Below are 14,120 nucleotides of genomic sequence, written 5' to 3' on the forward strand. Positions count from 1 at the left end.
AGCTTACAATCTAGAGTTACGACAATGCTTTAGATTTATTGATTTAAATAGCGCCATCATATTCCATAGCGATGTACAATGGGTAAACTGGATATGATAAAAGAGGAAGAGGGCCGCTTGAAATGTGCTTAAGGTTCTCCCTTACCATACATGTACACTGATCCTTTAGCTATACTCACACTCGCTTCTGGCTTTGCCATCAATTCTTGCTGTGCCACACTGTCCTCTTTGGATAACCCGGTATTTAAACTTTTGCTTGCCCCATAGATTGCCTGTTTTGCCTTTGCGCTTGACCTGTACTTAAAATACTCTCGTCTGACCGTCGCCTGCCTAGCCAGAGATAGGAACCCCTGCTCCGACTCTCTCGGGTTAATCTAAGTGCCTGTGGGGCAAGTTGTGGATGTTCGGCTAGCTTGTCTGGCACTACCGAAGTAACTAAGTGGCCGGACTCTCCATGTATCGGGACTGCTGGGATTAGTACTGCGGCAACCATGCAGAGGATGTCATTATCTTTTATTTATATAGCGCCAACAGTTTACGCAGCGCTTAATACAATCCATAAATTCAAGGGGTCTGACAAGACGAGAACTGACAGACTGAGACAAACCGATACATTAGGTGGAGAGGCTCGGCTCGCAAGCTTACTATCTAGAGAGGATGGGATGAGGACAAACATATGGTGTGGAGAAAGGTGAGAGGTAGTGTAGGGGGTATCAGTGACGGGGACATTATGGGGGACTTCTCTGAAGAAGTGAATTTTGAGATGTTTCTTGAATGTTGGGGGGGGTTCGGTGGAAGTCGGAGGAGAGCCTCAACCTACGGGAAGAACGTTAGGATCGAGTAGGTGAGTAGTTACTTATGAGGGCAGAAATGTATGGGGGCATTATTATAGGGGTATTATTGGGGGGCAGTGTTATGGAGGGTCTTAAATGTTAGTACCAGGATTTAAATTTAATTCTGGGCTAATAGGAAGCCAATGGTTTATGTCCTAGACAGACCAAATGGGCCTCCTATATATCACCAACTGACCCGGTTACCCGTATGGTAAGGCTGATGCCTGGTTACAGAGGGACGTCAATGCGCCTCAGCCTAGCGCCTGACCCCCCCCCCCCCACAATGTTCATAGGAGGCCCTATTTAGACCTCAGTCAGAGTGTAAATGTTCTAGAGCATTCCAGAAATGTATTCCTTATTTGAACCTGGCTTGACCTCCACTAACCTTTTCTCTGGTTTCCTGGGTTTCTTCGGCTCTGTTATTCAACTATCCTGGCCTCCGGTTTCCTGACTATGGCTTGTTTCCCGTTATCCCGTCTGCGCTCTCCTCTGCGCTTGTCCCCAGTCCGTAGAAAGATCATCACATGTCCCACGGCCCAAAAAGTTCAACCCGAGGGGAAAACGGTTGGAGGGTGGTGGACGGCTCTCTCTTTTGGGACATAGTATTCTACCCTGCACCATGATCTCCTTTGGTAAGCTATAAGTGAACGTGCAGAGCACCTAACAGCAAACACTCTGAAAACACAGAAAAAGAGGTCTTACATTCAGTCGTCTTCATTCTGTGGAGCTGGAAGGGATTCCATGTTGATTTGACCTGCACAGCTACCCGGAGATTTTCGTGGGCCGCTGTTGGCCACAACCTGGGACAAAAGTGGGACTCGGGATGTATACTTTGTAAGTTGTACGTTCTCTATATGCCTCTTGTTCAAACACAAGGAATCGAATCCATACTTCTGTAAAACCTCAAAAAAATAGAATTTACTCGATGTTCATTTTGGTGGCCTGGCATGAAAGAGGACATCGAGATTCTTTCTTGTGAGATCTAATACCAAACCCGTTGGGTTATCGCAGCCATTACAGGTACCTAACCGGCCTTGGGCTGCTCTAACATGATCATTCATAAACCCAAACAGGCCTATAAAGCGCATGCTGACCGTATTGGGTACCTAATGGCGCACAAAGAAGAGCTCCTACTCGGCCATCTCCCATCGTGGTTAACAAAACAGAGGAATTCAAAGTGCCGCTCAGCCTTTACTCCCATATATGATGAAGACGGTTGGAATGCCTGGTGTCCTGGAAGGGCTACGCCCACGAGGAACGCTCTTAGGAGCAGCCCTCCAACATCCCTGATGTCTTGTCATTGGTCATCGGCCCTGCCGTTAACATGTATTGGGCAATTTATCGGAGCATTAGGTAGACATTAACAGGGTAACTCGATACCTTCTGTTAAGTATTTACTGTACGATCTTAACACCTGCGAATTACAGCCGGTTACTCCACGGTGCTACTGTATAGGGAGGCAATCCCTCACCTAAAGAGCTTGCGCTCCAACTGGCAGTGCCATAGGTGCAGTGCTATTCCCAGAGAGAACAAATGTTCGGGTCATAATCTAAGACTAGAGGCTTAGATGTTATATATGGTAGTTTTAATTTACTGAGAAGGCAGTGGATAAATGGAACAGTCTCCCAGCAGAAGTGGTAGTAGTTAATCTAGGCAGGTATTTAAACATGCATGTGATAGGCACATGGCTCCAGGAAAAACAGGCCGGAGGGATCCGATCTGCTGGCAGATTCTAGGTTTCTTACTTGTGTGTCTTATTTACTCATCAGTTTAGGAGTTAAAAGTAAAAAGAGCCGAAACCCTTTTGCCTGCCGGGGTTAATGCCCAAGGCGCCCGTTGTTTTAGCTGTTAAGGTCTCCGTAGGGCTCTGGTGGGCTCATTATAAATCCAGTTTCACATCTCGTTTGGGGACGCGGAGAAATAAGAGGCGCAGGACGTCCGTTTGAGAAGTGCGTCAGGTACCTAAAACACGAGGGGCTCGTTTCAGTGACCCGTCTGAACCGTAACGGCAGCGAGCGGAAAATGCATGAGGCTGCGGGACCACCAAAAAACTTCAGTAGAGTGCGCGGCTAAAGTGGAAACATTTCCCACGGACATTCTAGACCACAAAGAAACGGAACGCCGGCAGTAACTAAACAAATGCACGCAGACTGCTTTACCACAGCTGAAATCACTGCCTGCACACAGGTGACTGCAATGGGAACATGTGTATGTGTGATAGACAGCCAAAGGGTTAATATTCAAACATTATTTATTGTGGGAAGTACAGCATGGACATATGGGGGGAAATAAAGCACAAGCGTGTAATATGTTCAAACGCTGTGCGATCCGGTTACGCTCACAAATAAAACGTCACAAGTGGCAAATCTATAAGACAGATAGAAGCCCCGAATGGTGCAATATCTTCAATATAAAAGCCAGAAAACGTACATATGGGTTGGCTTAAACGGGCGGAAATCCCAACCGAATCAGGATAGTGAGAACCGTCCGCAATATCTTCAATATCTCAACGCGTTTCGCCAAAACAACGTATAAATATTTAAAATGTCTGAAAATAAAATCAGTGAAGTTCTGCAGAGTCCGTCAATATTTTCTCCTCAGGAAGCCGATAGATTGTTTTGGTGAAACGCGTTGGGAAATACTAACAGCGTTTGAACATATTACACTCCTGTGTTTTATTTCTCCCCGTATGTCCATGCGCCCCATTGTTGATGTACTGATAATCTGAACATTTTGGGGAGTGTTAATTGGGAGCTGCAGTACGTGTCGGGGAATTATTTATGCTACTTTTTACCTTATCACGTGATTGGGATACTTTTTACCTTATCACGTGATTGGGATACTTTTTACCTTATCACATGATTGGGATACTTTTTACCTTATCACGTCATTGGTGACCCTTTTCTTTTTATTCTGGGAAGACCAGAGCAGGGACGCCCCGAGAAGGGTTCATTTCTCCATGTTGTTTTTTGTTGTTGTTGGGGAGGGCATAAAAGTTTAGTTTGGTGAGAGCGCCGGTCAGAAAGGGTATGGTTTTTAATAAGGGAATTTAGGGGTTAATCAGGCATGATCTCAGGGATACTCATTCTATTGATTTAGATCGATTTAAGTTCAGATAATGCTGCAGACAGGGAGTTATAATTTACGATAACTGTTGTTACCCCCCCAGTATAATAAATGATAAAGTGCGCGTGGGGTCCCCAAGACCCCCTGTTTACTATAGCAGAGCAGGTACCCCCCTATGGGAGTTGGAGGGGAGACGGGCCATCCTATGCCCAGCTACGTGTTTTAGAGTCCTGCGGTTCATGCCGTTGAGGACCTGCTCGCTTTGTGGGATCTCTGTGATGAGTTCTGCACATCCCGATGATCAGTAATAATCATATGAATAGTAATGGTTGGAAGGCGGCCTATTGCCCCTGGTCATCAATGGAGTCATTTCTTGATGCCCCCAAGACCAACACCCTTTACCGTTTTCCATAGACGTTTAAACACCTGTCCCCCGTATTCCCATGCACTGCTGAGCCCTCACGCTGCATGTTCTCCCTCTTTCTCTTAGGAATTTCTTCCTGGAATCCACTTCGGCTCTTTAGTCGGGGACCATGGCATTCCCTCGGAACGTTTCCTTTACATTTACCCTGAGTGGAGTTCCAGAGCTCGGCGATAACCAAACCTTCCTGGCCTTCCCCCTGTGCGTCCTCTATACGATCGCACTGCTGGGGAACAGCACTATCCTGTATGTCATTCATGGAGGAGAAGGCTTCCGACAGCCCATGTACATTTTGCTTTCCATGCTGGCCCTCACTGACCTCGCCGTCTCGTTAACCTCCCTCCCCACCATGCTTGGCATTTTCTGCTTCAATTACAACCAGGTCCACTTTGAGTCGTGCCTCACCCAAATGTTTTTCCTTCACACCTTTGCAGCAATGGAGTCAGGGGTTCTGGTGGCCATGGCAGTAGACCGCCTGATCGCCATTTGGGATCCCCTGCGCTACGCCTCCATCTTAACCAGTTCTGTTATAGCCAAGTTTAGACTGGTGATAGTAATCCGGGGGATCTGTGTCGTCTTCCCCGTCCCAATTCTCACCAGAAGGTTTCCATTTTGTAAAAGCCACGTCCTGCTACATTCCTACTGTCTACATCAGGACGTTATACGGCTGGCGTGTGCCGATACGGCGGTCAATAGCTGGTACGGGCTGATAGCTGTCCTACTGACCAAAGGAGTGGACTCCATGTTCATCGTTGTTTCATACGGAATGATTCTGTGGACTGTTTTTGGCATTAAAACAAATGACGCTCGCATCAAGGCCTTTAATACCTGTGTCTGCCATATGTGCGCCGTGTTGCTGTTCTACATACCCCTCATTGGGTTATCAGTGGTCCACCGCTTTGGAAAGCACGCCGCGCCGCTTGTCCCCATTCTCATGGCCGACATCTATCTCCTGGTCCCTCCAGTGATAAACCCAGTGATCTACAGCATCAAAACCAAGCAGATCCGGCGGAAGATTCTGAAAGTTCTGAAACAGCCGAAGGTTGGGATTCCGGATAACGGGATCGCTGTTATAACGGTGTAGGTTTCTTTCTGTGCTCCATCACCGATGTTCTATATTATTCACCAAGTGAGTCATTTTTGGTCATTTTCTGTCGCATGCTGTAGGCGAAAGATAAGCTGCACATATAACGTCCGATGTATGGAGATCTTTCCCAAAGAGCAAAATTATAATTGTAAAAAAGAATTCCAAATGAATGCATTCTATTTGTCATATAGGACGGCATGAATAATATGTGAATATATGAATAAAATGTGAATATTTGAATAATAATAATAATAAGGGAAGAGTCACAGCATCTGGAGCCTGAAAGAGGGTCCAGCCCGGTCATTCTCCTCTCGCAGAGACCCCGTCTGCAGAAAGGGTAGATGTTGGGACAACCAAACGCCACGTGGAGAAATGGTTCTGCTTTTGCCCGGGCCGTGCTGATGTTCAGACCCGAGGAACAGAAGATCCTGGACAAACGTAAGTAAAACTCACTGGAGTGACCTCCGTGGTAATTCGATGTTATGATGTCATGTGAGGTCATCACCACTAGCGGACTGGCGGGGTCACGAGGGCGAGGACTTCCCCGCTGACAATAGTGTAACGTTCTGTGGTTTAGGGGGAAAATCTAGTCCTTAGACACTGAGGAGCAGTGGCACCAGCGGCCTGGGGGGCCGGGAACCAAAACAAGAGACCAGAACAGTCCAGATGTGCAAAGGAACGATGTGAAGACGCCTGGCCCCGCAACACAGAAACGCAGCAGGGAGTTAATCCCGTAAAGGGGTTCCTTCGGTACTCCTCGGGGTGACGTCCGCGTTACCCCAGGCTGGGCCGCCACCGGAACCCTGTGCCGTCTGACCCCGCCGTACGGTTAGAATTTACAGAACAAATATCACCAAGAAATCAAAACGTGAGAGGAGAGGACGGGCCGGCAGAACCCCACGGAGGCTCCTTCATCAAACATCATGTGTAGAAACTTTAACCCCTCCCATAAAAAGCAAGCGATTATACGTGTATTTTGTGGGTTGAAACTTTGGTATAAAGATATGGGGGGTTTCTGCCCATCTGATGTATCGTTTGCCCTCGAGTGCCATCCAGTTTGTTATTATATTATATTATTGGATAGAGCGATGGAAAAGTTTTCATTAATAATAACTAAAGTTTAAATAATTTCATTTAATTATTTATCCTCGAGGTGTAACGCGGTTCAGGGCGCTCGCTTCTCACCTTCCTTTTCTCTTAGTTCCTCTTTTCTGTTTTTTGATGAATTTGTCAGTTTTGTCCCGGTAATGTACGCACGGAAATCTCGCAATAAAAAAAAACAAAAACAACCCGCGTCCAAATGTCTGTGACGTGTTGACGGTTTTTACCCCACGCCTCTTGGAAAAGCCCTACCTGCGGGGCAATATCTGCGCCTATGAAGGAGCCGTTCAAATGATGGAATATAAAGTGTAAAAAGAGAATTCCCTCGATTAATAGAAAATCTGTAACTAATAAAAATATAACCGAAAATCTCACCAATTAATTACTTTCCGCTGGCATCAGTGGGCGGTCCCGCTGGCATCAGTGGGCGGTCCCCCTGGCATCAGTGGGCGGTACTGCTGGCAGTAGTGGGCGGTCCCGCTGGCAACAGTGGGCAGTCCCGCTCGCCACTAGCCCCAACCACTTAAAAATCTCAAGTGGTAGGAGGGGAAGTGGGCGGAGAATGGGCGTGTCTTAATGCCAGGCAATGATGGCTTAATAAAACCTAACTTGATTCTCCAGCAGCCCATCCTGTTGGGATAAATCACAATAATGACCCCTCATGTCGAAGTTTCCGTGGGGGTTGAATTCATATAATGTGGTCCTAGAGGGGCAATCGGCCCTCAGCGTCATAACATCGAGATTACGGATTAATAACGAGAAACACACTCTGGGATTTATGTTATTTATCGTATATCGTATAGATAAACCATGGAGGCGAAAACCCTGCTCCTTCCAGAAAGTGTTTCAGGAGTTAATGTTTGTGTCTTTATTCCCCAGAATGAGTGATCTGATCATTATGACAGTGATGACTGAGAGAGAGAGAATGAGAGAAAGAGGTTAACCCCCCCCCTGCCCACTCACAAAACGTGAATAAAAAAGGAAACATTTTATTTTTAATACATAATTAATTATTACATCTGATCACTTATCAGACTGAGCTGTCGAAATTCTGAAGTTCCAATTTTAACCCCTGCAACGTCCGATTATCAGGCCCTCCCCGTGGATTGGGTCATTGCTGCTCTCGGGGGCTGCGGCTCAAGGAAAGAAATCTATTGAACTACTGCAATGTTTGGCACAGAGCGGCGCTGAAATGGTTAAACTGGCCGCTATCGGGACCCAACATCTAGTTTGGAAAGAGGGATTCATTCATATTTAACCCCATAACTGCCAAAACAAATGAAAATACCAGGCGTAAAATGTATAGTTTTAATAGGTGAAAATGAAGAAAAATTGACCAAATGTTTCTATTTTTTTAGATTTTTCCTCATATTCAATGATGGTTTGTGTATAAATGAAATAAAGCATTACTTGTCTTGGACAAAAACTTTAATATATAATGTGCGAGGGTTAAATAAACAAGTTAATGAATAAAGACACCAAAATCGCTCTGCTTGTTTTTGAAAAACATTTTATGGTCCATGAGGGGTTAAACCACGTGATGGGGTAGCAAGATGGCGGCTTCCTCGTACAGCACAACCTGTAATAATAGGGGGATTTTATAGTAATGGGGAGACAGAGAGTCCATTATTCATCAGTGTTCTGAGAGTAGACAAGGCACTGGCGGCTTATAAAGGGTTAATTATTTTTATAATGTTATTTAATAAAATAAGTTCTTATCTAAAATATTCAGACTTTTCAATAAACTGTTACAGGCGGCCCCTCAGTCCAGCTCACAGGGGCCCTCGGGTTCCTGGGGCATTAACAAGGAGACCTTAGACGGAGAGATCGATCGGGCCGGGTTAATGACTTTAATTCTTACTGCGCTACACCTTATGTCGGAGACATTCTGATTCTCGCTATTTCACTGCCTTCCATTGAGCCCCCGAAATGGGACCCCCGTTATCAGCCATATGTCTCTGCCAACGTATTCTGCATAAACTGCATTTAATGCGTCCGATAATCGTGTTTCCATCTCGCACGGAGTAAAAGGGCCTCGGATGGTTTATTAGCTGCCTCTGGCAAAAAAAAGGGTTAATTTTCTGCATTATGAAGAATGGACATTTAGGGACAGATTCCCCACAGATTCTCTGCCAGCTATAAGAAGGGCATCTGACTGTGTGGCCACAAAGCACAGCAAGAGTATACCTGTGTAAGGTGGGGGTACAGCAGGAGTATACCTTTGTGAGGTGGGGTACTGCGGGAGTTTACCTGTATGAGGTGGGGGTACAGCGGGAGTTTACCTGTGTGAGGTGGAGGTACAGCAGGAGTATACCTGTGTGAGGTGGGGGTACTGTGGGAGTTAACCTGTGTCAGGTGGAGGTACAGCAGGAGTATACCTGTGTGAGGGTACAGCGGAAGTATACCTGTGTGAAGTGGAGGCACTGCAGGAGTATACCTGTGTTAGGTGGTAGGTATGGCACAAGTATACCTGTGTGAGGTAAGGAGATGGCAAGAGTATACGTGTGTGAGGTGGGGGTACAGTAGGAGTATACCTGTGTGAGGTGGGGGTACAGTGGAAGTATAGCTGTACGAGCTGGGGGTAACAGAGGAGTTTACGTGTGTGATATGACAGTACAGCAGGAGTATATATGTGTGAGATGACAGTACAGCAGGAGTATACCGGTGTGAGGTGAGGGTACAGCAGGAGTTTACCTGTGTGATATGACAGTACAGCAGGAGTATACCTGTGTGAGATGAGGGTACACTAGGAGTATACCGGTGTGTGAGCTGGGGGTAACAGAGGAGTTTACGTGTGTGATATGACAGTACAGCAGGAGTATATATGTGTGAGATGACAGTACAGCAGGAGTATACCGGTGTGAGGTGAGGGTACAGCAGGAGTTTACCTGTGTGATATGACAGTACAGCAGGAGTATACCTGTGTGAGATGAGGGTACACTAGGAGTATACCGGTGTGTGAGCTGGGGGTAACAGAGGAGTTTACGTGTGTGATATGACAGTACAGCAGGAGTATACCTGTGTGAGGTGGGAGTACAGTAGGAGTATACCTGTGTGAGGTGGGAGTACAGTAGGAGTATACCTGTGTAAGGTGGGGGTACTGCGGGAGTTTACCTGTGTGAGGTGGGGGTACTGCGGGAGTATACCCGTGACAGCGCAGCAGAAGTATATGTGTTTGTGATGACAGTACAGCAGGAGTTTACTTGTGTGAGATCAAGGTAGAGCAGGACTATATCTGTGTGTGAGATGACGGTACAGCAGGAGTATACATGTGTGAGATGACGGTACAGCAGGAGTATACCTGTGTGAGATGACGGTACAGCAGGAGTATACATGTGTGAGGTGAGGGTACTGCAGGATTATACCTGTGTGAGGTAGGGGTATAGCAGGAGTATACCTGTGTGAGGTGGGGGTACAGTAGGAGTATACCTGTGCAAGGTGAGGGTACAGCAGGAGTATTGAGGTGAGGGTAACATAGGAGTATAGATGTGTGAGGTGGGGGTACAGTAAGAGTATAAATGTGTGAGGTGGGGGTACAGTAAGAGTATACCTGTGTGAGGCGAGGGTATAGCAGGAGTATACCTGTGCAAGGTGAGGGTACAGCAGGAGTATACCTGTGTGAGGTGAGGGTACAGTAGGAGTATATCTGTGTGAGGTGGGGGTACAGTAGGAGTATACCTGTGTGAGGTGGGGGTATAGCAGGAGTACACCTGTGTGAGGTCAGGGTACAGTAGGAGTATATCTGTGTGAGGTGCAGGTACAGCAGGAGTATACCTGTGTGTTATAGGTTTGCAGGTGAGCGGGAGGTTTTATTTCTATTTGATTTTATTTCTGTATTGAGACATGGACCTGTCCGGTGGGAAGGGGTTAAACTGGGTGATTCTGGGTGGAATGTGGGCGATTCAGGGGTTTTGGGAGCTGGAGTAAGAGAAAGAGGACCAAGGCGACTGGGTCTGAATATGGCTGATTAACTCTTGGAGCTCACCATGTTCACAGATAACCAGGTTCCACCTGATCTCATGCAGGGGTGCTTATGCTGAATGCTTTTCTTGCAGGGATCACCATTAATGGCCTTTTTGTCACATTGTAAATGCAGATGGGTCAGAACATTCTGAACAGCAGCTCCATGCCCTCCTCGTTCCTCCTGATGGCCACGCCTGGACTAGAAGATCCTTACGCCTGGATCTCCATCCCGCTCTGTCTCCTGTTCCTCACCTCCTTTGTGGGTAATGGGCTGGTCCTCCTTGTGATCAGTCAAGAAGTTAGACTTCACCAGCCCATGTACTTGTTCCTGTCCATGTTAGCCATCACTGACCTCTTATTCTCGCTGTCCACGAGCCCGTCTGTCCTGGGAGTCTATTGGTTTAACTCTCGGAAGGTGAGGTCCCAACTGTGCCTCTTCCAGATGTTCCTCATGCACTCTCTCTCTGTCATTGAGTCTGCTCTCCTCGTAGCAATGGCTTTCGACCGCTTTGTGGCCATCTGTCATCCCCTGAGATACACGGCCATCCTCACCAATCCAGCCGTAGGCAAGATGGGTCTGGCCTCAGCGATACGAGGGACGTTAATCCACCTGCCGCCGGTCGCGAGCCTCAAACTTCTGCCATATTGTCACGGTAACGCTTTGTCCCATTCGTACTGCTTGCACCAGGATGTCATGAAACTGGCCTGTGAAGGGACCAACATCTTCAACATCACCTACGGTTTGGCGGTCATAATATGCACGGTTACTCTGGATTTAGTTCTGATTGTACTTTCTTATCTGTTGATCATCAGAGCGGTGCTGAGTATCACCTCGGAGACGGAGCGTTACAAGTCGTTCAACACATGCGTGTCCCACCTGTGTGCTGTCTTCCTCTTCTATGTCCCCATGGTAGCCCTGTCCATGATTCACAGGTTTGGGATAGACGTTCCTCCTCTCTTTACCAGTTTCATGGCTAATCTCTACCTCTTTGCCCCACCGATGCTCAACCCGATCATTTACAGCATCAAAAGCAAGCAGATCCGCAGAGGCTTCTACAAGTTTTTTCACCCCACGAGAGAGACGCCTCTGAATCCGTGAGTCTCCTTTCGATGGTGGCTTCACTCTTTGGACAGAGTAACTAGTTATTTACAGGAGTAGACTGGATTTATGTGACCTCCAGATTCCAGCCCCGGAGGATGGGCCTATCTGCAGCAGGAAGTAGTTGATGGGGGCCTCTGATTTCAGGTGGGGATCCGTATCTGGTACATTTGTAACAGTTATTTAGGCAGAAGAATGAGGTCCCCTAAAGCCACCGATTTGGACTATGTACGGGTAGGTGAGTGAACCCCAGCAGGGGGCGACAGTCACAATTTCCAGTGAGTGCAGTCAGACCTATAACACTATACAACGTAGTTTCCGGAGGCGGGGCTATAGGTGGCACTACCATAAAAGGACAATAAACGCCCCAAACACCCTTTAGTAAATGTATCTAATATATATGGTTGTACATTCCTGTACATTGGGCCTGAACCCCGATGCCTGCTCCATGCAACAAGTTCTACCAACAGACAACGCCGCTCCGGGGCCCCTGGAGATATTAGAGATTCCTAATGCAGTGGAGTATTTAGAGATTAGACTGCAAGCTCCTCTGAACAGGAGGGTTTATAGTGAGCGTTTAAAATTTATTATTAAAATTATAAAAAATTATAAGAAGTATGGGAGGATCTGACAGAACGGGGCAGGAGATTCCGGAGGATAGGAGCAGCGCGGGTAACATGCTGGGGAGGGGGCGATAACTGTCTGAGAGGGAGAGCTGGGGGCATCAGTACGAGACCAGAGAACTCGCCAGGTCACTAAGAAGAGACTCAAGGTCGCAAACCTACTTCTGCATTAAAAATAGCATGTGTCCCATGATGTCGACGGGACCACCCACCGTCGTCAGCAGGACCGCCCACAGCCACCAGCAGGACCTCCCACCACCGTCAGCAGGACCGCACACTGTCTGTGTCTGGATCATTATATAATGATTGGAAGTTGTGCTGTACTACTGCCTGTGTCTGGTTCACTATATAATGATGGGAGTCATGCTGTACCACGTCTGTGTCTAGCTCACTTAATAATGATAGGACTCATGCTGTAGCACCGTCTGTCTCTGGCTCACTATATAATTATAGGAGTAATGCTATATGACCACCAGTGTCTGGCTCACTATATAATGATTAGAGTCATGCTGTACGACCGCCTGTGTCTGGCTCACTATACAATAATTAAAGTCATGCTGTAAAATATCTCCCAATGAAAACTGAGTGTGACCCACTGCAGAAAAACTATTTGTTGGATAATAAAAAGACAACAGCAAATGTATTGAGCATTTCCATCAAACTGTGACACGCTTAATAAAGCCCCAACCTTCTGTTACTAACTGATTGCCAATAGTGCCTGCCTCATAAAACATTCACCTTCCACCGGGGCCTGGCCCACAAAGGAACAAACAAAACATCAACATTAAGTGAGAGTGTAAGTGAGAGTGTGAGAGAGCATAAGAGAGTGTAAGTGAGAGCGTGAACGAGTCTGAGTGAGGTGAGTGACAATTTTCATTTCCGAATGCAAACATTTTTGTCTGAACTGAAAGGACAGGAAACAAATTTCATTGTCTGGAAATTAATGGACCAAAAACGAAACTAAAAATAGTTTTTGGTCCATTTGCACAAGTCGAATTATTGATGATTTATGTAGCACCATATTCCACAGCGCTGTACAATCTCACATAGATTTATGTAATGGAGTAGCCATCGGGGAGTTACTAAATAACAGGTGAGGTGGCAGATGCCACGGATCTCACAGGATGAGGAAAAGGAATCTGCTGTGTTATATCCGCTTACTTTAAAAAACATTTTAAGGAGAAAGAGGGTGAGTCAGAGATCAGGGTCGGGCGAGTCAGAGATCAGGGTCTGTCGAGTCAGAGATCAGGGTCTGTCGAGTCAGAGATCAGGGTCTAGCGAGTCAGAGATCAGGGTCTGGCGAGTCAGAGATCAGGGTCGGGCGAGTCAGAGATCAGGGTCGGGCGAGTCAGAGATCAGGGTCGGGCGAGTCAGAGATCAGGGTCTGGCGAGTCAGAGATCAGGGTCTGGCGAGTCAGAGATCAGGGTCTGGCGAGTCAGAGATCAGGGCCTGGCCTCGACTCAGATGCTAAAGGATGCGTATTCCCAGGACTTGAGAAACAGGAAAAGGCTGGCATTTCCACCTCCGCCGGGGGCGATATTACCCGGCAACCTACAGGCACCGAATCACGTTTATAACGAATGTGACGGACCGACCTCAGGTTGTCCCTCTCCGCCAAGAGACGACTTCTCCCGCTAGAACGACAAACCACCGCAATCCGTCAGCAATATCCCCAAGCAGAGTAAAGCAAATAACCGGGCGAGACGAGTCTTTAGGTACAAGAAGAGGAGAACTGATTTATTTTACACACAGGGCTAGATATATCCAGCAAAACACACATTAACATAAAACAAGATATTGGGGTACAAACCGCCCCCTTAATCTGCTTCCCAGAGACAACAGGGGCAGTAGCGGGATCAGCAATACAATAGGGGTCCCAGCCTCCACTATCTATTACCGGCCCAAACCAGTTCCAGGGATGGCCGG

General features: G+C 47.0%; 2 protein-coding genes across 2 annotated transcripts; both read left to right on the top strand.

Moving 5' to 3' along the window:
* The first annotated feature begins 4,432 nt into the window (after nt 1–4,432).
* Nucleotides 4,433–5,404, top strand: LOC128474415 (olfactory receptor 51H1-like). The gene has a single exon (XM_053456747.1). It carries the CDS (start codon nt 4,433–4,435, stop codon nt 5,402–5,404), a length of 972 nt encoding a protein of 323 aa, XP_053312722.1.
* Nucleotides 5,405–10,598: 5,194 nt separating this feature from the next.
* LOC128473950 (olfactory receptor 51G2-like) lies at nt 10,599–11,570 on the top strand. Its single transcript, XM_053456171.1, has one exon. It carries the CDS (start codon nt 10,599–10,601, stop codon nt 11,568–11,570), a length of 972 nt encoding a protein of 323 aa, XP_053312146.1.
* Nucleotides 11,571–14,120: the final 2,550 nt, after the last annotated feature.

This window comes from Spea bombifrons, chromosome 2 (genome assembly GCF_027358695.1).
Source record: "Spea bombifrons isolate aSpeBom1 chromosome 2, aSpeBom1.2.pri, whole genome shotgun sequence".
NCBI classification, from domain to species: Eukaryota; Metazoa; Chordata; class Amphibia; order Anura; family Pelobatidae; genus Spea; species Spea bombifrons.

Coding starts and splice junctions, on each gene's coding strand:
- LOC128474415 (XM_053456747.1), top strand. CDS start 4,433: ATGGCATTCCCTCGGAACGTTTCCTTTACATTTACCCTGAGTGGAGTT.
- LOC128473950 (XM_053456171.1), top strand. CDS start 10,599: ATGCAGATGGGTCAGAACATTCTGAACAGCAGCTCCATGCCCTCCTCG.